Here is a 22,198-nt window from a genome sequence, read left to right as displayed (position 1 = left end):
GTAATAATGGAAGGCGTATTTTTTTTTTCATTTATCCTAAAAGGATATGCTCGAAAATGCTCAAGCAAGGCTGAATTATAGGCCTGTTCGTATGGCATGTTGATTTTTCTACTTAAAGAATCACGCTTACACAAACAAGAAACCAACAGGACAAGGAATGGACAAAGAAGTGAAAGTTTTATTGGATACGTCCACTTAGTAGCAACCACGCGTGCTCCTAGCCGGGGCCGGCAACTACACATCATTTAGAAAGACAAAAAGAACTTCTTAGGTGTGATCGCTAGAGAGAGAAGACTCGTTCAGGCATCGTTATAGTTTGCTAGCTGCAAGCCTCAAGGATTTCATGCGCCTTACGGGGTTTTACATAGACGAGAACAAAAACGTGTGCAAAACGTAGCGGACATTTCACGAGTCATCTGTTACAATGTTATGCAAGATTCCAGTCCCCTCCGGAACCTTCTTGCTGGATGCTTGAGCAACCATTCATCCACATGATCATCCACCTGTCCTATGTAGCATTTTAAAAAGTCAGCGGTATCTGACGGATTAGTACTGTTTCGCACTGTGCAGAGTTTTATATTTCATAATGCCACGTTTATTCCCTCCGCGCTGCCTTGATACAAAGAGACAAAACGTTCTGCTGGAACCAGCTAAAAACGTTAACAGCGAGCCTTTGCGACACATTGCATAACTAAGCCATTCGCGATTACGGTGGCCACAAATAGTGAACCAATGCTTCAATTATTGTCAAAATGCACCGCATTGGTTTCTTATGGCAGTACTGGATACGAGGGAAGCCTAAGCTTTCAAAGCATTTTTTTCCCTATGCAATGGGAAGTTAAACTAATAACTCTCATAAATAATTTCCAGTGCTTGACAATAATTCGCAGATGCCTTAACAGAGAGTTTTAGCTTACCGCGATCTGCGATCCGCTACCGTGATCTGCCACCGTGCATTCCACTGCGCATGCCCAGACACTCCTTAGTGCCGATAGATGGCGTCACATACTGGATTTCGGCACACAGACGTGCCGCTGCGGGACCAATCAGCTTGAGCGCCCCGCCCACGCGCGGTAAAGAGTCACGGTGGCGGATCGCGGATCGCGGTACGCTAAATCTATCTAATGTTAAAAGCGGTGTCCCGGAAAGCACTTCATTAATACCGTTTCTTGGGCTAGTTGGTTCATATTAGTACTGTGAAAAACTGCGCCGAAATAAACACACCACAAGAAAGACGGGACAAAGGCGCTACTCACAACTTTGTGAGTAGCGCCTTTGTCCCGTCTTTCTTGTGGTGTGTTTATTTCGGCGCAGTTTTTCACAGTACGGAAAGCACTTGTCGGCTTGACAAGTGTTCGTGCCTACTGAAGGAGAGTAGCCGGGACGCACCTGTTGAGCATGCGTCCCAGGGGTGTGGTGTCGAAGAAAGACATGGGTGCTCGGACGAGACGTTGCAGCGTCTCATCGTGCAGGCTGTTCGAGGCGACCAGAGAGCGCAGTCCCAGGATTAGAGTGCCAAAGAAAATGCACACGCCTGCAATAATACATAAATGTAGAAAAAATACATAAGCAATGAACGGGAAAAACCAAGGCGCCGTATTATCTGATGCGAGACCCGGGAACAGGTCTCTGTAAACTTCTGGAATTCAGGGTCAAAATATTCAACTTGTTCCTGAAACAGAGGAGCTAATCATGGGAATTTCGGCAAAAACCAAAGCCCTCTAATGTCCAAGGCTGGTGTCCTTGAACGATCCCTTCTTCCTTGTTCAACGTCCAATTTGCCGCTTCGTTACTCTCTTCTGAGAGTCACTGCTGTCTAGCTACGCAGTATTGTGTTCGGGCTCCTCACACAAGCCATTAACGAAAATTGAAAATTCTAGACAGCATTTTCTTGTTCACAAACACTCAGTTGCAGGGCAATGATTTTGACTTCATTCTTGGTTTCCCTGAGAAAGTTTGGATCAGAAAAAGAATTATTGAGGGATAAGATATAAAAAACAATTGCGCTGCGATGGACGCCACAGAGAAAGAATAAGCAATTATTAAAACCACCATGGAATTTTAAAAAAGCGCTGGAACTGAACAGCCCAATGGCAACTTCTGCACCGTCTGGTTTGGTTTACAGAGATTAAAAGGGCAGAAGACGGCCCTCTAAGCATTCAGTCTTTTTCATAAAAGCACGACGTAAAGCTTCCTCTCTCGAGTGATCAGTTTCCTGAAGAATAATTCTACCGAGGATTTTTGGATCAGTGAATACCTGTTCAAATGTGCTCCGAGCTAGAAACTATGAGTAGCGACTGCGATAATGATTGCACGTCGCCGAAGTGATATACAAAAAAATAGTGTGAATTATCCGCCTGACAGTAACTACACGTTTCTAGTACAAAATAGTCTCTGCTTTCTTTCACCAGTGGTAAGAGGCCCGACTATCTCTGCCGGAGTTCCCGGGTTCGATCCCGACTGCCAGCGGCTGCGTTTCGATGGAGGCGAAACGAAGTGGCGTCCGTGTGCTTGGTGATGTCAGCGCACGTTAAAGATCCCCAGGTGGTCGAAATTTCCCCGCAGCCCTCCACTACAGCTCCCCTTTCTGTCTTTCCATGTTCACTCCCACCTTCCTCCCTTCCCTTACGGTGCGGTTCAGGTGTCCACAGAGCATGTGTGACGGATACTGCCCCTTTCCCTTTCTGTGAACCAATTATTAATACTGGTGGAATTCCTTCGCAGTTCGACGGCAGTGCACCAAGCACACTGGTCTAGGGAACGTTCTCTGCTTTTTCAGGTGGGAATTATTGTGTACAGCAGTTTCTAGTCGGCGTATATTTATTTTTTTCTCTCTCATTGTGCACTGCTGTTGAAAACTGCCCGAGTTATGTGATGTGGTGATATGGGAAAAGGAAACATGGCAAATACTGGGAAACAGTCTGAAGAAGAAACAGAAATGGAGGCCTTGCAAAAGTTGGTGACGGCATTTGAGAATTTTAAACGCGACTTCAGGGCAGAAATGCGTGAACCAAAAGACGGCGTTTCATTCTGCACCGATGTTTGTACGGATGTGAAAAACACAGCCGACGAAACAACGCAGCTCAGTCAAGAAATGCAAGAAATGTAAAACAGAACCAGGAACTGAAGGCAGAAAACGAGCGCCTAGCTCGAAAATGCGAAGACCTTGAGGAGTATCAGTGGTTAAATAACCTCGAGATAAAAGGTGTCAGCCCTGGGATCGATCCTTTCACTGTAGTTCAAAAGATAGGCGAGTTCACGAAACGGTTGACACTGATGACATCGATGCATGCCACTGGGTTCGCACGCAGAAGGCTGATGTGCAAAACATACTCGAGTGGTTTGTGCGCAGGAGCAAGCGAAACGACGTTCTGAACAAATGTAGGAAAAAGGGAATTGATAGCACTTTGCTGGGTGATAAAACAGGAGAGCCAATTTTCATGAATGAGCACCTAACGCTGGCGAACAAGGTATTGCTTACTGCCGCCATTGAGAAAAATAAAGAAAGTGGTTGGATGTCTGTCTGGACTTCCGGCGGAGAAATGCTTGCCCGCAAAGAAGAACGTTCAACGGCTATTCTAATCGCTAGTCATGCTGACTTGGCCCTGATTACTGCGTAACAGCGGCAATGAGAAAAACCAGTAGACACACCAGCACTCCAATTCAAAACGTGTAGCTGTCACAGCTCCCAAGAATTCAATAACCGACACAGCAATAAGGATAGTGTACTTTACGCAATTCATTTGAACATTAGAAGAATTAAAAGCAAAGGTGATGATATCGGCTACTGGCAGATCTCTGTTGACGAACAAGACCGCGAGAAGACAGCGTTTGTCACACCCGATGGACTTTACCAATTTAAGGTTATGCCTTTTGGACTTTGCAACGCCTCTGCTACGTTTGAACGAATGATGGACTCCTTACTCCGTGGCTTCAAATGGACGACTTGTCTATGTTACTTGGATGACGTGATTGTCTTCTCGCCCTCGTTCGAAAGCCATCTTCGTCGCCTTTCTTCCATCTTGGCACCTTTCCGCCGTGCCGGACTTCAACTGAACTCAAAGAAGTGCAGTTTTGGTCGCCGCGAACTTAAAGTGCTTGGCCATTTGGTGAATGCCACCGGCGTGCAACCCGATCCCGACAAAGTTCGCGCTGTCAGTGCGTTTCCATGTCCCCGTTCACCCCGTGATGTCCGCAGCTTTATAGGACTGTGTTCTTATTTTCGCCGGTACGTCCCAAACTTTGCCGCTGTTGCTCGTCCTCTCACGAATCTGCTGAAAAAAGGCGTTCCTTTCTCATGGGGACCAGAGCAGGCTAACGCATTCTCCACCCTCATCGCTATTCTCACCAATCCTCCTGTGTTGGCCCATTTCAACTCGTCTGCCCCGACGGAACTTCGCACCGACGCCAGTGGCCACGGGATTGGTGCCGTTCTTGCACAGCGACAACGCGGCCAACATTGCGTTATTGCCTACGCCAGTCGTCTCCTGTCATCAGCAGAACAGAACTATTCTATTACGGAACGGGAGTGCCTGGCTCTCGTTTGGGCCGTTGGAAAATTCAGACCCTACTTGTTTGGCCGACCCTTCACTGTAATTACCGATCACTACGCCTTATGTTGGCTCTCTTCCCTCAAGGATCCTGCTGGCCGCCTCGGCCGCTGGGCACTGCGCTTGCAGGAGTATACCTTTTCCGTTGTATACAAATCAGGTCGGCTCCACCAGGATGCAGACTGTCTGTGCCGTTATCCCGTCGATCCCCCTTCCTCTACTGACCACGAGTCGGACCCCTGTCTCTTCTCTATATCGGACTTTTCTCACATAGCCGACGAACAGCGGTTGGACCCAACCCTCAGTTCTCTTATCGACCGCCTCCGCACACACAGCCGTGACTCTTCCCTCGCCCTGTTCTTCCTTCATGGAAATACGCTATACCGCCGCAACATGCGACCTGATGGCGCTGAGCACTTGCTGGTCGTTCCCCAACACCTACGCTCTGCCGTTCTCGAACAAATGCACGACGCCCCTACAGCTGGTCATCTTGGCCTCTCACGCACATACGACCGCGTGCGCCGGCGTTTCTTCTGGCCTGGACTTTACCGCTCTGTCCAACGCTATGTAGCCGCTTGCGACCTCTGTCAACGCCGGAAGAAACCCCTGTGCTACCTTGTCCCCTCTCACAGACTGCACCATTTGTGCACTGACTCCTGGCCCACAGTCAAGCGCCCTTCCAATACCCCGCACCTCTACCAAGATGTTACGGGGATGTACTTAATGTAGCAGCACTGCGATGGGCTGAACTCGACGCTGAGACTTCAGTAGCCGTGCAGTCTCCACTCTGTCAGCGTCGTCCTCTTTCTCACCGCTTTGCCGTGCCCGTGTTCCTCGGTCGTCGTATTCGTCAGTGAGCACATCACTTTGGTCCCGCGTTTCCACGTAACAATATAAATACATTCCTCGAATCCTTCTTAAATCAGTTACGATATCTTGGCATTTTCCGAGACATGGATTACGGCTCCCGATGATGCGCCACACTTCCCCGGTTACTTCCCTCGGCACGTGTATCGCGAGCACAAGAGAGGTGGAGGAATTTCAGTTTATTTTAAGGAAACACTCACTTACGAAGTATTACAAGACTTCTCATTTGAATCACCAGATATCGAATGCCTAGGAGCACGAGTTGAAAAATTTGTCATTTTAGTCGTGTACCGGCCCCCACAGGGACACAAGAGACATTTTTCCAATTTCTTGACAAGTTTTTCTGCTTTGTTGGCCCAAAGCAGCATTCATGCGTAATTCTGGGTGACATAAACATTGACCTATCCTCTAATGATCTATACGCAAATGAGCTAAAAACGCTGTTTTCCTCATACCATTCTGAAAATAGTGTACGCTTGCCAACAAGAATAATTACACACAGTACAACATTACTAGATATAGGCGTAACAAATTTACAGGGGCATGAATTTCATTCTGGCGTGCTCTTAACAGACTTGAGCGATCACTTACCATTATTCTTTATAGCAGTGTCCCAAAAGAAAAGTAAAAAAGATCCAGATGCGCGGCTTCATCTGCGTCGAAAAATCACTGATGCAACGCTTCAGTACTTTGTACGCTTAATCGAAAGAGTTGATTGGAGGGAAATCTAAAAACAAAAAGACGCTGACAGAGCTTTTGACATATTTTTAGCCTTGTCACGTGCCTCCTATGATGCAGCGTTTCCAGAAGAAAAGGTCACTTTTCGCAGAAACAAACAATTCCGGAAACCATGGATGACTTCACTCCTTTACAGTGGCATAAGGCATAAAACTAAAGGATAAAATGTATCATGAGTTTATAAAGAAGAGATCCAGCTATACTCATGAAATTTAAAAAATACCGAAACGCACTGACATCTCATCTGAAGAAAGCCAAGGAAGAATATTTCCATAGTAAATTCTAAAGCATAAGGGAGGAGCCGCGAAAGGTGTGGGATACAATAAATGCGCTCAAAGGAAGAAAAAATAACAGTCCAAACATTACAGAAATTACAATTGATGCCAATTCCGTGCGCGGCAGTGATCTCGCCAGTGCTATGAACATGCATTTTATAACCATTGGCTCGAATAATTGCGCAACATTGAACATTGCAGATGAGTCAATATCGGACGTAACACCGTTACGCGAGTCTATTTAATACATCCAACAACTCCCCACGAAGTAGAGCTCTTAATAAACAAGCTAAAAAATAATGCTGCCCCTAGAATCGATGGCATAGGCCCGATAGAGTTGAAGTCTATATCTACAGTGATATCTGATTGTTTGGCCTATATTATAAATCTTACGCTATCCACAGGAGTGTTTCCACGAAAATTGAAGATAGCAAGAGTCACTCCAGTATATAAAGGTGGGGGAACTGAGAACCTAGCAAATTATCGCCCTATATCCGTGCTCTCAACGCTAACAAAAATATTTGAAGGTGTCATTCATAGCCGACTAACATTATTTTTTGATAAGCACTACATTATTACAGAGTCAATATGGTTTTCGAAAAGGAAAATCTACCGAGCAGGCTTTAAGGATAGGATAATTTCTAACATAGAGGATAGAAAATACACAGTGGGACTTTTTTTGGATATCAAAAAAGCATTCGATTCTATCCAGTACAGCATCTTACTAAAGAAATTATCTATGCATGGTGTACACGGTACTTTTCTGCAACTTTTCTTTTCGTATCTTTATGATCGCTGTCAGATCGTACCCATAATTGGCTCGAGTTCATCACAACTAAGACTAACTCAGAGTGTTCCACAGGGATCAATATTGGGACCGCTGCTCTTCCTAACTTATATAAACGATATCGTAAAAATACCCGAATCACCAGAAGTTATCATGTATGCAGATGATACTAATATTTTTTCGCATCACAGGATATAACAATACTCGAAACACAAAGTGAACGACTACCTTATGCACCTCGCCGATGGCTCAAGGAAAATATGCTAGAACTGAAATAAAAAAATACAACCTATATCGTATTTCGCCCAGTCAATAAACCATTACAGACTACAATAACACTGAAGGTTGATGATCAATGCCTTTCTTCGGTAAAAGAACAAATATTCCTAGGCTTGTGGTTCCAGGAAGAATTATCATCGACACCACACGTGAACCATTTAATAAATGAACTGGCACGAACAGTTGGTTGCTTATACAAAGTAGCTCACATAGCCCCACTATGGATAAAGCAACATTTGTATGACACACTTTTCTATTGAGAACTTTTCTATGGTATCATGGTGTGGGGAACCACAACATATACTAATTACAATAAGATAATAATACTACAGAAGAAAATAATGCGTTGCTATGAATATTATTGTGGGTCTTTGCTGCTTTTACGAACTTCTCCTTTGTTCTTAAATTACAAAATGTTGAGGGCCGACCAGCTTTACTACTACAAACTAGCAATGTTCATAAAACACCGAAAACTGCACGTGTGCGACAGGAAAGAAAATCCTGTTTTTCCATTCCGACATAATAAAAGACGCACATCAAAAACAAGAACGAACTTTGCAAATCTAAAATTCACATACCAAAGGATTGTTATTCTTAATAAATTAGAAGATGCAATAAATTTCGAAACCAGTATAGGTAAGTTTAAAAAGCACATTAAAGATGTCTTGATAACATCTGGAGTTCTATATGGGAACTGATTATCATCTTGGCCATGTTTCTGGAGAACATGTCCTAGTACTGTATACTGACCTGGTATTTGATCTATTTTGCATTGTTGTGTTCCAGTGTATATTATCTCTATTATCTTTATTTCGTTATAAGTGACTAGCTATAAATTGTATAGTTGTGCTGGAGGAGATCTCCGTTGGATATCATTACATTGTTGTTGTATATACTGCTATGGTGTCGTATAGTGTCATGTGACTCTGTTGGTTTTGCTTATGCACATTTTTTTGTACTTTACGTTCTGTTATGCGGTAATATGACTGCACTTCAGTCGACTGCAGAGGGACAGAGGCCTACGTCGGGCACCACAGCCTTTAGCCTCTGCCCCTGCAGCAGATGCTGTACTTGCTCTGCTGAAATGACAATAAAAAAATATATTATTGGCTGTTGAGGTTCCTTTTGAGAACATTTGTGCTAGCACAAAAGAGATTGGTCAAAATAGAAACATTTTATGGAGATCAGTTCAAATAATGTTATTGAATATTCGCCGCATCTAAGATGATTAGTTAAAGTAATACCTAATTATTTACATTCCTTCATAAACACCGCATGGGCGAAATTGAGTACGCAAATTCGATTATTTAATCTTTTTTTAGGATCGCGCAGTTGCCACAGATTTCATTTGCGTCAAAATGACATCTGTCAGCTGTCACACAAATCGGCAAGGTTTTTCGAATACCCTGTTAAGAACTGAATAATCCTGACCTCTCGTCATTTGGTTTTAAGTTATAAACTATTCAGGGTAGGGTTGAATGTTGCATTTGGTTATGGTGGCGTTGCCAATAATAAAGATAAAAAATACCAAAAGCTTGGAACAGAGCTCTCAGGAACTTTGCATTTTCTTGATATCGGTTTTGATAGTCTGATATAAAACAATTCATTGTCGATATTAACAAATCTACGGGGGTCAAAACAAAAAAAAAACGTGTCATACTTTAAAATTATCTTGTAAATTCAATGTTGGCAGTGAACACAAGGCCATACAACTGTGTTATTGCAATGAAACCCTCCTCCTAGAGTCAGCAGTGCTTCTCCTGCCAACAACATGGCAGGCTTACCCTGGCAGACTCCCAGCAGTCCATAAACGGTTAGCCTCCAAGTGCTGCGTGCAGCTGTAGAGTTGGTGACATCCTCGCGAAGGGCGTCTTGACTCCAGCTGCTGATCCAAACAGCCGCAAAAACCTGGGGAAAACAAAGCCCGTGAATTCGGCGCAGTGATCCTGTGATGAACGTATGTACATTTCCAGCACAATTAAATCTCTAAGAGATTAGCTCCGCGTCGTGAACGTTTTATATTGTGTGAAACCCGCTTAAATGAAAGTAACTTCAATTCAAGATCAAATAGAAAAAAGTTTCAATAGGCATGCTCACATACTACACACAATTTGGGGCGAAATAAAGTGCGTAGTCTGTAGCATGACGCCAGTACTGCAGCTATATTTCAGTTCCATTTTTGTCAAAACTTGCCAGCATCGAAATCTTCTAAGATGATGATTTAGATGAAAACAATTGAGAGATCAAGGAAATATACAAACGAGCGTGCCTATTACAGCTCGTAGGTACTCTTGGCCGGATTAGGATATGCAAAACGATAGTATTGTTTTACAAAAAAAAAATCCGTTTTTCTTTAAACATTATTTACTTGTGTTCATCGTTGATATTCTGTAATAATAATGTGAAGCGAACAAGGAAGCATTTTTAAAATTTGGACCATAATTCTCAATCCTGGGACGACATTTACGTTATCACCGCACACGTCTGAGGCCCTTCACGCATCACTATCATCTACTTCCGCTTGCGATAGCGATAACGAACCTGTCATTCCGGAGGAAAACCATCATAGGCGTCTTAGGTTACCCTTAACAACCACTATCAGCTGCTGGAGACTAATTGAGCCGACCGGCTCTTGCGTAATGTCTCAATAACAAGTGCATTTTGACGTTTGCCTCCAGAAACCGCGCCGACAAAGTCCCTCCAAGGCTTTTGTCGCGAGACGTGACAACAGAAGACAACACTGGTGCTGAATTGGCCAAGCAATCTCCAAAGAACTTATTAAGGTTGACGCTCAGCATATAAGACTTGAAATTCAGCAGCCTTCACACAACATTTACTACGAGTCTCCCCTCGTAAAGGGGTCAAAGTAGCAGTTCCAAATCACAAGCTTGTGTACGCGCATTCATGACCTCCCGTCATGAATCCGTAAAAAACATTCCAGCCTTGCCATAGTAACGTACGTAAAAGGTTACGGCGCAGACTCCACTTGGCTGCGAAAAGTGCATTGCGCCTAACTGCCTTTCTTGCCCTAGGTGTGGATGAACACACAGCACGAAATCTTTCATTATATTCTGAGGGGACCGCTTCCCTTTGAAGCGCTTATTCTCTCCTGTTTATATGCACCTTTATTCTCACCCTGTTACATTGCATCAAAGAGGGAGCAGGATCACCTTCTGACAGTAGCGAAACGAGCATATAGTGCTATATAAATTAAAGCTAATAAAGCAGCGAAACCCTAGTCTAACTAATTTTTATTGCAGCATAATCGTGAAGTGACCAGCGCAAGGATACAGATTTGAGCGCCGCATATCTGAAACTCACGTCAAACGACCGGCACGCCCCGTAGCCCAGAAGAACCAGGATGAACATGACCGGCCCAAACCGACTCAGGTAGTCTCGGTAGATCACGTATTCGACCTGCGGGATAATCGATACGTTGTCAGACCACGAGTACAAGGATACACTTCGCCTGAATTTTTTTTTGCTGTTCCTTTGCCAGAATAAACTTTACACCCAGTGTATATTTGTACGCTAAGTGAGACGAATGCTTCTCACCATAAAAAAACTTCGATGTGGCTCTCTTACTACATAAGATAGGGTATGAACACTTCCGACGGAAACAAGGTAGCTATGAAGGGCTATCCGCCTAGACGACCAACGAAAGGTCTCGGCTCTCGGTGGCGGCTTCGGCCAGTCCGACAAGTTGCTGCTGTGTCTGCGGGTCAGAGCTCAGTAGTAAGGCCTTCATTGATCTTTCGACTTTGTGGTCCTTCACGGGCGACATAAGATTCTGGTAGTATATGGTCCAAGGTGGCTCTAAATTCACAGTTGGCATATTTTTCTGAAACTTGCCCTGGGTACATAGCACCAGAGAAATATGTTAGTTTGTAACCGGCACCGGCTGATGGCCTTGGTTTGTGATTAAGCATCTATTCCGAGGGGGAATTCTATCTCTTTGCAAACGATAGTGCTGTGTAACTTCTCTGTATCCCACCATGTGATCCCTGTCCGTGAAGACCGCCTCGTCGGGTCTCCCCGGAAGGAAAAGCTTCGGGCGACTCACGGGAGTCTCGTTACCGGACAGGGCAGTGTGTGCATGGTGTTTACACTCCTGTGAGTTCTCAGTTTTTTACATAAGTCATGAACTGAGTTTGTGGCATCATCTGAGCCATACATACAAAACCGTCTCTGGTAAATTTGTTTCGTACTACATTCTATATAGGCTAGCTCAGCTATCGCAATGAGGCATTTAAAAATACAGTACCATAAACTCAAGCCAATATCGAACGGTGCCGAGGAAGTAACACAAGAACGGTAAATCCGCCTAGGCTTGCTAGGCACTAAACTTTTGTGCATGCTTTATTTTCTTATTCTTAAGCCGCATGGACTCTTTCTGCTTACATAAATTTTGTTTGCTTACATTTTGTTTAACCACTGTACACATACCACGACAAACAGTGGCAGCCAATAGACAATACCCGACTATGAATTTAGTATTTTCACTGATATGCACTAAGACGTAGTGCATCGGCAAGCACGTGTTCAGAATTTTATATGCGCCATTGCACCTTAAGGTTTTTATTGTCTCATCAGAAATTGTTGAGAGGCACTTTAAATTGGCTCTTCACCTAAATTAGCCGAGTATGAGCTGCTCACCAGATCAACGCTAATAAAATGCGCACGCCTTTATCATAATTAAGAACGCTTTTATTTTTCGCTTGCTTCAATGCTGAAGCCAGGACTGGTGCTTCCCTGTTACACTTTGGGCACATTTTGACAATCTCCTATCTTTCTTCTTTCAGCTTGAAGGCAGATCCTGCTTCTTTTATTTGTGCTGGAGTGTGCCACTTCGAGATGACACTGCGTATTATGTAGTATGTGCGCTCTTTAGCGTTTGCATGGGTTAATTTGTTGTGCAATTCTGTGTGCCGCTATTTGACACTAGGTTGCGAACAGGAAGTCGCTCAAGCACACAGACATGACAGATATTTGGATACTGCTTTTTAAATTTTGCAGTGCTTCTCGAAAGCAAGTGGCGGTGCGACATCAAGGCACGTAACGCGGAAAGGGCTTGCTTGCTAAAACAGGTCACAAGAAGGGTAGGTGTAGAAAACTAAGAAACGAATAACTGTCAGAAGGAGCTGCGGAATCTCAGTAGTTCGTGGAATCGTGCTATCGTAATTCACAAAGCAGTCCGCCTTGAAAATTCTTGTATTGCAGGCAACAGCCTATGGCAAAGCGGAACTCTGAATGTTGAATGTAAGCACTGGAATAAAAAATATTCACGAGGACTTTTAAGCTTCTCTTCAAAATTGAATATGATAGCGCCTTTAGCACTGCATATTCCTTCTGCGAACTTTTTTATATATGGTTACAGTTCATATGAATAATTAAGATGAGGAACTCGGGAATAGTTGGACGAAGAAGAAGGGAGTGGGAGTGGAAGTGCCGCCTATTTCGTGTGCATCATTTCATGGGCTCAGAAAGGTTGTGTTACATATAGACAAGAGCGTTACATTTTTGGTGGAGAGTGCGGTTTCGATCCCACGTCATTTCGCCATCAACGCACCCCTGGAGCCTCGTCGTAGCCGCCGTCTTGCTGGGCTCCCGCCACGGATCGTTACAATGCCGCCACCGACTAAGCCTAGCCCAGTGCTTCTTGCCACTTCAAATCAGGCGAGTTCGGGTCTATTCAGCCTTACCGAGAGCCTCGTCCTTTCGCTAGCGCAGCGGGAGAGGACGTCGACGACTGGCTCCGCCACTACCAACGGGTAAGCCGTTACAACCGCTGGGACTTCGCCACTCAGCTCGACAACGTCGTTTTCTTCTTGAACGACACCGCCCTTCTCTCGATTGAAAACCATGAAGACACGCTGACGACATGGGAGCGCTTTGTCACCGAACTTAAACAGTGTTTCGGCGATTCATCAGCGCGCAAGGAACAGGCCGGGCAGACACGCGCCCATCGTGCCCAACTACCTGGCGAGACCTGCACTACCTATACCGAAGCGGTCCCCAAATTGTGCAGGACCAGCGATTCTCGCATGTCCGAGGAGGACAAAGGTGGACATCTTTTGAAGGGCATCGCAGCTGATGTCTACAACTTCCTCATCGCCAAAGATAATATCTCGACTGTCTCCGCGGTCCTCCGTCACATCCGTACTGCGAAACACTAAAGACCCGTCGAGTAATTCCTAAGTTTGGAAGGCTTGCCAATGTAACAACCGTCGCCAGCGTTGGCGAGCATTTTCCTCCGGACCTTACTTCAACTATCCGGCATAGCATTCGCGAAGAGTTACTCCGGCTCGATTCCCGCTGACGGCACATGTCACCAATGTCCTACCGCCAATCTTCTCCGTGTGAACCTGCTTACAATCTGCAATCGCAGCACATCCTGACGCATTCGAAGAAGGCTCGCGGCAACATTTCGCAAGTTCTGTTTCTTCGACCTTCGGCCGGGAAGACTTAGGCGAGCACACCGGTTCACAGATCAGCGTGATCACGCAGCTTTTATCAACAGCGTGACATCGAATGATTTCAGGACCGACCCCTTCTTCGGCCTACTCCTTTCTGTTACCGGTGTGGCATCTCGAGACATATTTCAAGACAATGCCGCCGTCATCAACCATCGAGGTATGACCGACCAACGTATCCAGACCCGACCAGTGATCACCCAGATGACTCCCGTCGGTACTGGTCGTCTCCTCCACACGGCCAGTTTCAGCCCGGTGGTCTACGCAACCATTCCCCGGCTTCCGACCGGAGTCTGTCTTTACCGCCCGTTTTTCGTCCCCGCCGCTAGCCATCCCCGCGGCGTCGTTCCCAGTCCCCTCCTCCGAAAAACAGGCGCCGCGGCCGGTGGAGGTGAGGCCGCCGGTGAAAGCTCACTATTCGCAGAAACACCTCCTTACGTGACTATGCTCAAAAATAAGATCTGTGTGTCTGTTGACGGTATTTCTGCAATGGCCTTAATGGACACTGGTTCGACAATATCGATTGTGAGTTTAACATTTAAAAACTTGCTGGGACCAAAAGTAATGTTTCCTTGGGACAGGTGTGAAATTTTCATAGTGTTAGTGGCGATTTGTTGTATCCCATTGGAGTGTGCAGTGCCAAGTGTGTCTTGGAGGAACCGTGTTTTCTGCGGAATTCGCCGTGCTACCCACTCCACAATGATGTAATTCTTGGAATAGATTTTCTGCGCATGTGTGGTGCAACCGTAGACTGCCGCACGGGCGAGATCAGTGTTGATGGCTGCCTACCGCCAGAGGTCTTCGAGGAACCTCTTGTTTGTGAAGATGTGCTGTGCGTGTGCGACAATACTGTTGTGCTTCCGATGTCTATGCAGTACATTCTGGCTTCGTGTACTCGTCGTGCGATCGGAACATTTGATGCGACCGTGATACCTAACTATTCGAACTGCGCGAAGAAATCTCTCCTGGTTCCTTATTGTTTGGTGTCGGTAACCAAATGCTGCATGCAATTGTGGACTAATAATTGCTCCACGCAGGCAGTTTTTTTGTAGCTGTAATGAAACTTGCCTCTTACAGTTCAGACATGCCAATATCAGTGGCTTTGGTTACGAACGCCCCTCAGCGGAATGTCGCACCATCCCAAGTGAATGCTCAACTGCGTGGTATGATTAGTAGTTATTTCAACGCCACAGAGCGTAATGCTTTGGAAGATCTGCTGTCGAAGTATTCATCCGTTTTTGACTTCTCGAAGCCCATCAGTTCATGCTCCTTTCCCGGGTCTCGCACCAATCATCGAATTGACACCGGTTATGCACATCCAATTTGCCAAAAACAGTATCGTGTGGCGCCTTCCGAGCGCAAGGTCATCATTGAGCAAGTACGTGAAATGTTGGGGCAGGGTGTCATTCTAGAATAGTGCAGTCCCTGGGCGGCTCCAGTAATTCTCGTGCGCAAGAAAGATGGCCGATGGCGATTATGTGTATTACCGCCGCTTGAATTCAGTCACAAAAAAGGATGTCTACCTGCTTCCCAGCATTGATGACGCCATTGACTGCTTGTACTCTTTATCATACTTTTCATCTGTCGACCTGCGGTCAGGATACTGGGAAATCCCAATGCACCCGGCAAGAGATGACGGCCTTCATCACTCCCAATGGACTGTTTGAATTTAATGTTATGCCTTTCGGCTTGTGCAATGCGCCTGCAACATTTGAAAGCTTCATGGATTCTATACTATGTGGTCTGAAATGGGAGATCTGTATGTGCTATCTGGACGACGTAGTCATCTTTGGCCGGACATTCAAAGACCACAACGACCGCCTAGTCCTCGTGCCGGACTGCTTGCGCCAAGCTGAACTTGTTTTGAATTCAAAGAAGGGTCGTTTTGGTGAGCGACAGGCATTGGTGCTTGGTCCCCTCGTCAATGGTGACGGCGTCCGGCCTGATTCTGAGAAGACCGTAGCTGTTGCCGCGTTTCAGCAACCTCAGAATGTGAAGGAGCTACGCAGTTTTCTTGGCCTTCGCTCATATTTCCGACGCTTCATCACTCGTTTTGCAGATGTCGCTTACCCGCTCACGTGCTAACTACATAAAGGCGCTCCATTCCAGTGGACATCTGAATACGACTCATCTTTCCGACAACTGAAGTTCCTCCTAACATCACATCCTATCTTACGGCACTTCAACCCTTCAGTTCCCACTGAAGTACATACGGACGCAAGTGGCATAGGCCTCGGTGCTGTCCTCGTTCAGCGCTATGATGAGAGTGAACATGTGATTGCTTACGCCAGTCAGACTTGCTTACCTGTACGGGCGGCATTTCGTAGTAGTACCCGATCACCATTCCCTATGCTGGCTACTCTATCTCCGTGACCAGTCTGGTCACCTGGCCCGCTGGGCGCTTCGCTTGCAAGAATACGACTACAGCATTTCATACAAAAGTGGCCGACGGCACGCAGATGCGAACTGCCTCTCTCGGTTGCCACTTGCCACACGACGCGAACAACTTCGACCACTACGTCGCTGCTTTATGTCCGAGATTTCCTGATACTCACACCTTTCGAACAGAGAAACACAGCAACCAGCACCTGGTGCCGTCCTTGAATGCTGCTCACGACCCAGCCTCGAACAGCAAGTTTTGCCTCCGTGATGGGCTGCTATACAAGAACATTACTCAGACACTGGCCATCGGTTCCTTCTGGTAGTACCTGAAAGCCTCTGTCTTTCTATTTTATGCGTCATGCATGATGATTCAGCCTCGGGACACCTGGGATCTTCGAGAACTTTGTACCGCACTCAGGAGCGATTCTACTGGCCACAGATGCGCCACACGATTGACCAATATGTTGCCAGCTGTCCTCAGTGCCAGAGTCACAAAGGTCCTACTGGTGCTGCACCCGGAATGCTTCACCCTATAGCGCCGCCCAAGGCTCCTTTTGAGATAGTCGGAGTCGACCTTTTGGATCCTTTTTCAGTCTCAAAAGAGCAATCGTTGGATTGTTGTATATGTGGACCATCTTACTCGTTACTGTGAGACAGCCGCTATTCCCGCCGCTACAGTATACCAAGTTTCCCTGTTTATGCTGCATTCAGTAATCTTGCGACATGGTCTCCCGGGAATTGTAGTTAGTGACAGAGGTCGCCAGTTTACTGCCGATGTAATTGAAGAACTTCTCCGTTTATATGCATCTGATTTCTTCCGTTCATCACATATGCCTTCAACACTGCCAGGCATGAGACCACAGGATACAGTCCATTCTTTCTCCTGTACGCCCGCTCTCCTCGACACACCCTCGACACAATCCTCCCATTTTCCACTGAAGACGACCCGTGCTTAGCCGAAACCCTTTGCTTGGCCGAAGAAGCGCGGCGAACAGCCCGACTGAGGACTATGGCAACACACGAACGATCGACAGCTCGCTATGACGACCACCATCGCCAGATCATCTACTTCCCCGGTGACCTAGTCTGGCTTTGGAAACCAATGAGAAAGCGCGGCTTACACGAGAAAATGCTGGCACGCTACACTGGACCATACGCGATCTTAGGACGACTCGGCGAACTTAACTACCGGATTACACGCCTTACAGCCAGTGGACGACGTTCGGCAAAAATTGAAGTTACACTTGTCGCTCGTCTGAAGAAGTGCCACTCTCGTGAGATCACCCGACTCGCCCGGAGGGCATCGTTTGCGAAAGGGGGCAAATGTTACAGTCCATATGAATAATGAAGATCAGGAACTCCGGGGTAGTTGGACGAGGAAGAAGGGAGTGGGAATGGAAATGCCGCCTATTTCGTGTGCACCATTTCTTGGGCTCAGAAAGGTTGTGTTACATAGAGACAAGAGTGTTACATTATGTTTTCTTAAGAATATTTTTTGCCAAAGGCAGATGAAGTATCCGTCTCAAATCTCGGTGAACAACACTTGCAAACAAAGGCATGCAAACGGAAGTACAGGGTCGCCAAATCTTATTGTGAGCACACGAGCGCGTGGCCGATCTCTTCGAAGCGTCACTGCACCCCACCGGACTGCGCATCAGATCAAAATGACAGCATATGCTATGCAACATCTCCAATTCTCTGTTCGCTTCGCAACTTTGTTTCTAGAAGCGGCCGTGGTGGAGCAAACTGTACTCTCAATTTAAAGACGACCTCCGCGCGTGTCCAGCATCGCCGTCAACGGCCCTGTACATACGGTGTGGGTTCAAGTCGCTATCACAAGCTTGTCTCCAGCTTGACTAGCACAAGAATGATAAATGAGGAAGCGAGATGGCATAACCACAACCTGAACGCTGCTGCAAAAAGAAGTTGCGACCATTCTAACCCTACAAACTTCCCAGTCTTATCCGTCGGCATACGCTGAACCATCCCTTTCTACGCCTGGAATCTATTAATTTCCCCTTAGCGATCAGCGTTCTTTAAGGCGAAAGCCTTACTTGCCTCATACGTGGCATCCGTATCCGTAGAAAGTGACAACATGCAGATTCCAAAAATATCAGGTGAGTTTTCATCGAAATCGCCACGCAACCCTTGTTTGTGCAGCGTTCAAGTTGATGTCTTACCTCTTCGCATCCATCTATTAGTCACGTTGGAGGCTAGTTTTTGAAAAGCATTCAAGTGGATGGCATATGCGCTAATTGTGAAACCTATGTCAGCCAAGACCTGAAACAGAGTGCCTTACTATTCCTCAAACCAACCAATTTTCATTTTGGGGGAGGCACACTTTGCCAAAGTCTGTGCCAGCCTTTCATTAACTATAATTGGAAAAAAAGGGATTGTTTTAAAATCCTAATACACAAACGTTTTGTTGAACAAAATTTTACACACACCCCGTCAATATTTTTGTACCTAGGTTCAACATATCAATAAATGGTTTACATCATGCCTTCATTCACGTCAACTGTATGCCGAAATATGTTAAACTAGGTAACGTTACAAGCCGTTTTTTTTTTCAGGAGTACCTCAAAGCAGTGCACGGGTTCTTTCATTTATGTTATTTATTAATTACTTGCCCACTAATATATCCATTCCTCTAAGGTCATTCGCAGATGACTTCGTCTAATATAAACGAATTTAATATCTAAGCATCAGTATGACCTTAACTCCAATTTGCAAAAAAAATACTAAATAGTATGACGTGTGGTAAATGAATATCAATCCAGTAAGATCAGTTTACATGATCATAGCGAGGAAGATGATGATCCTGATTTTTAAATGCTGCCTTCGGGAACTTGAATTAAAAAGGATGACACCAAAAATATTTACGTTTACTGTTATTTCAGACCTCATGGGGAGCGCTCACATAAATATGTTGTGCAGATGCCTTAGGCGAAGTTTGTGTAGTGGATTCCTGAAGTTCAAAGCCTCGCAAATAAATGACTAGTAAGACCGGTTATTGAATAGGCAAGGATAGTAGGAACTCACATACAGCATCTAATCCTCGTAAGTTGCACACAGTTCTAGGACTGATTGTTAATTAGTACCGGAGTATGTATTTCGCAGTGGAACTATATATGCAGTCGTGGAAACCTCACCATTTTAAAACTGCGCTCCAAGTTCGATTGAAACTAATATTTCTAATTATTTATCACCAGGATGAAATTAATTGGAATACTACGTAATATCGCCAGATCCAAGCTCCAGATATATCAACAGTCGATACATGCAGCCACAAGTTAATCGCATTGACATTCAAATACAGTCTTTTTCCGAGAGTAATTCAGAACGAAAATCTTTACTTGATTCTTCCATCTTTACTTCCTCCGCCAGCTTTTCCGGAATTCTATATTTCTGATAATCAAGTATAACATGGTGTATTTCTCGTTGTTCAGCGGAAGCAGCTAGTATCCTTCAGCGCATAGCAATTTTTATTAATCAATAATCATATTATTTTGCTGTTATTTTCCCTCTGATATGGCAGCACAATTCTTTTTTGTTTGTTTGTTTATCCACTTTTCTAATGGCCCTTTCTAAGCTTTACAATATAACAAAGAACAACAACAAACAGTGCTTTCGCACGTAATAATCGGTTTAAGCAGAGTTCATACCCGCTTATTTTGTTTACTTTCTGCTCAAACAGCAAAAAATCTTCTCACCATATCAACTCAGATATTGTCGGTCAAAGGCGTCACAAAGCACGCTTTTCGCGACCTACCTTGCCGATATGGAACCCTTCGTCCTCAACTAGCTGACCAGGCTTGGTGTAACCAGGCCGAGTGCATTGAGGGTTCGGTCTCTTGGCCATGGTCACCGACAGAGACGACATGTCGCCCGACGTGATGTCGTACGATCTGTGGCGAAGAGCGTTCGTTGAATAAAGCCCATTCATAGCTCTCTGTTTACGCATTATATTGCTGAACTACGAATGCACTACATTAACCTCTATTTTGAAATACAGCCGACCAGGACAAATTTTCATCAACTACAATGTTTATGGAAAAGCTCAATATCTTGCCTTTGTAACCGAATGGCTGTTATTTGTAGGATGGTAATAAGCAATTAGTTTTTATTGTAATATAACGTTTAGGATTGGTTTGTAGAGTTTAACGGCCAAAACCGACCCATGCTAATAGGGACGCCTTAGTGGAGGGCCCTGAAAATGCCGACCAACCTGGGTTCCTTTAACCACTGAGAGAGCACAGTACACGGCTGCATTGCATTTCGCCTCCATCGAACAGCGGCCGCCACGGCCGGAATTTGATCTCGCGTCTTTGGGTTCCGCAGTTGAGCGCCTATTCCATTGACCTGCCACGGCGGGGATTGGTGAGATTTACTGATTTATTCATTTTGGCGAATTTGTAGGTAGTTAATCAAAAATGGATGCCTGACGGGAAGAAATAGAGGTGGTGTACCATAGTTTCTAAGCAAGCAAAAACGATTGAGCTGTTTGAAGTCCGTGCTCATGAAAACTAGAAACGCGCATAGTGGGCCTAATACACATCACCGTAAGCTTAGCTCTCGTCGGTATAGAAACGCTTACATTCTATGTCGCTACTACATTTTTCTATTGAAGGTTGTAACAGCGAAAATAGACTTTCCCGACTTCTACCTATTGTTAACCTTTAAGAACATGTTTGCTTTGGCTCGTTTGCGCGCACTGGAGTTTTAGCTCCATAAAAAAAAAACTCCTGAGGTTAAGAGTGTGTCTCATGCCCTCAGCTTCTGGAGGAGAATACCCTAACTACTCAGTCAAGCATAAAATAGTAACGATTTTCAAAATAAGGCATACAAAGTGCACTGTTTGAATTGCAGATGGTCGTTACATATGTGAGAACTGAATAATTTGTTAAGAGTATTTAATCATTATGCAGCTTCATGGTTAATTATGCTGTCTGCATTAATGTAAAAGAGGTATATTAGTTGCGTTAGGAAACTGAAAGATAGAACAATAGAGCAGCTAGTGTTACGAATAAGTACCAGTTGGGACCCTAGATGTAGACTGGATACTGGTAATAGAAAAGGTTGGCAGTTGTACTACATGTAAGCATTTAAATATAATAGAATTTCCTATCCACTGGTCGCGGTTTACTCGCATGGCCGGTTTCCATCGTGGTTCTAAGCAAGACTTACGTGGCTTATTTTCGAGAGTGTATAACTCGTAATCTGGGACAGCATAAATTACTAATATGTGAGATGTAGTGGCTCCACAAAATGCATTCGTCGCACGACCTTAAAATGATTATATATTTTAATGTAAAACTCAAAAGAGCTGCCACGTTTCCTATTCTTTTCATTCTGCAGTGTTTTATTTTAAAAAAAGAAGCATCGCGGTTGTGAACGCCCTGTAATGAAGAAGGCAAAAGTAGATGCAGGCTCTCACTTCTCGTCGTGCACAGTCCTCGGGTGCTGCCGTGACGCGCCCGCGTCCGCGGTCCCCAGGAGCTGGCACGCCGTGGATGTCCAGCGAAGTGCATTGAAGGACAGAGCATTATCGAACAGCCGGGGGGCATACGGTGCCCGGTGCACCTCCTTGACTCGACCTTCTTGTAGGACGACCACCATGTTCGTGTGTGGGAGCACCGACAGAGTGTTCGTGGCCAGCACACGAGTCTGCACCGTGAGAACGAGAGGCGTGCTTATTTTTATTTATTTATTTCCAGTACACCTAAACGCCCTCTCGTGAGGAATTACCTAGGGGAGGGAGGGGGTGGGAGCTCAGAGGAGGCTCGACGGTCTCACTAGGGCAAGCTTTCGGGCTAGTTGGTGTTGATACATTATGGTTGACTGTGC

The 22,198-nt window shown here is 45.3% G+C and overlaps 1 protein-coding gene across 1 annotated transcript in view; it reads right to left on the bottom strand.

The window, feature by feature from the left end:
• Window positions 1-1,361: 1,361 nt before the first annotated feature.
• LOC146174299 (multidrug resistance-associated protein 1-like) overlaps window positions 1,362-22,198 on the bottom strand; it is a 40,955-nt gene continuing 20,118 nt past the window's right edge. Inside the window, exons 8-12 of the mRNA XM_084585372.1 lie at window positions 21,789-22,018; window positions 20,124-20,259; window positions 10,818-10,913; window positions 9,281-9,404; window positions 1,362-1,534 (exon numbers count right to left, since the gene is read on the bottom strand). Of these exons, the coding sequence (XP_084441498.1) occupies window positions 1,362-1,534; window positions 9,281-9,404; window positions 10,818-10,913; window positions 20,124-20,259; window positions 21,789-22,018 (759 nt within the window). The remainder of the gene's footprint in view (window positions 1,535-9,280; window positions 9,405-10,817; window positions 10,914-20,123; window positions 20,260-21,788; window positions 22,019-22,198) is intronic.

The sequence above is a fragment of the Amblyomma maculatum genome, chromosome 11 (assembly GCF_055883805.1).
Source record: "Amblyomma maculatum isolate TAMU_Amacu chromosome 11, ASM5588380v1, whole genome shotgun sequence".
In the NCBI taxonomy this organism is placed as follows: Eukaryota; Metazoa; Arthropoda; class Arachnida; order Ixodida; family Ixodidae; genus Amblyomma; species Amblyomma maculatum.
The sequence above is the reverse complement of the archived record's forward strand: the minus strand, read 5'-3'. Positions and strand labels throughout refer to the sequence as shown.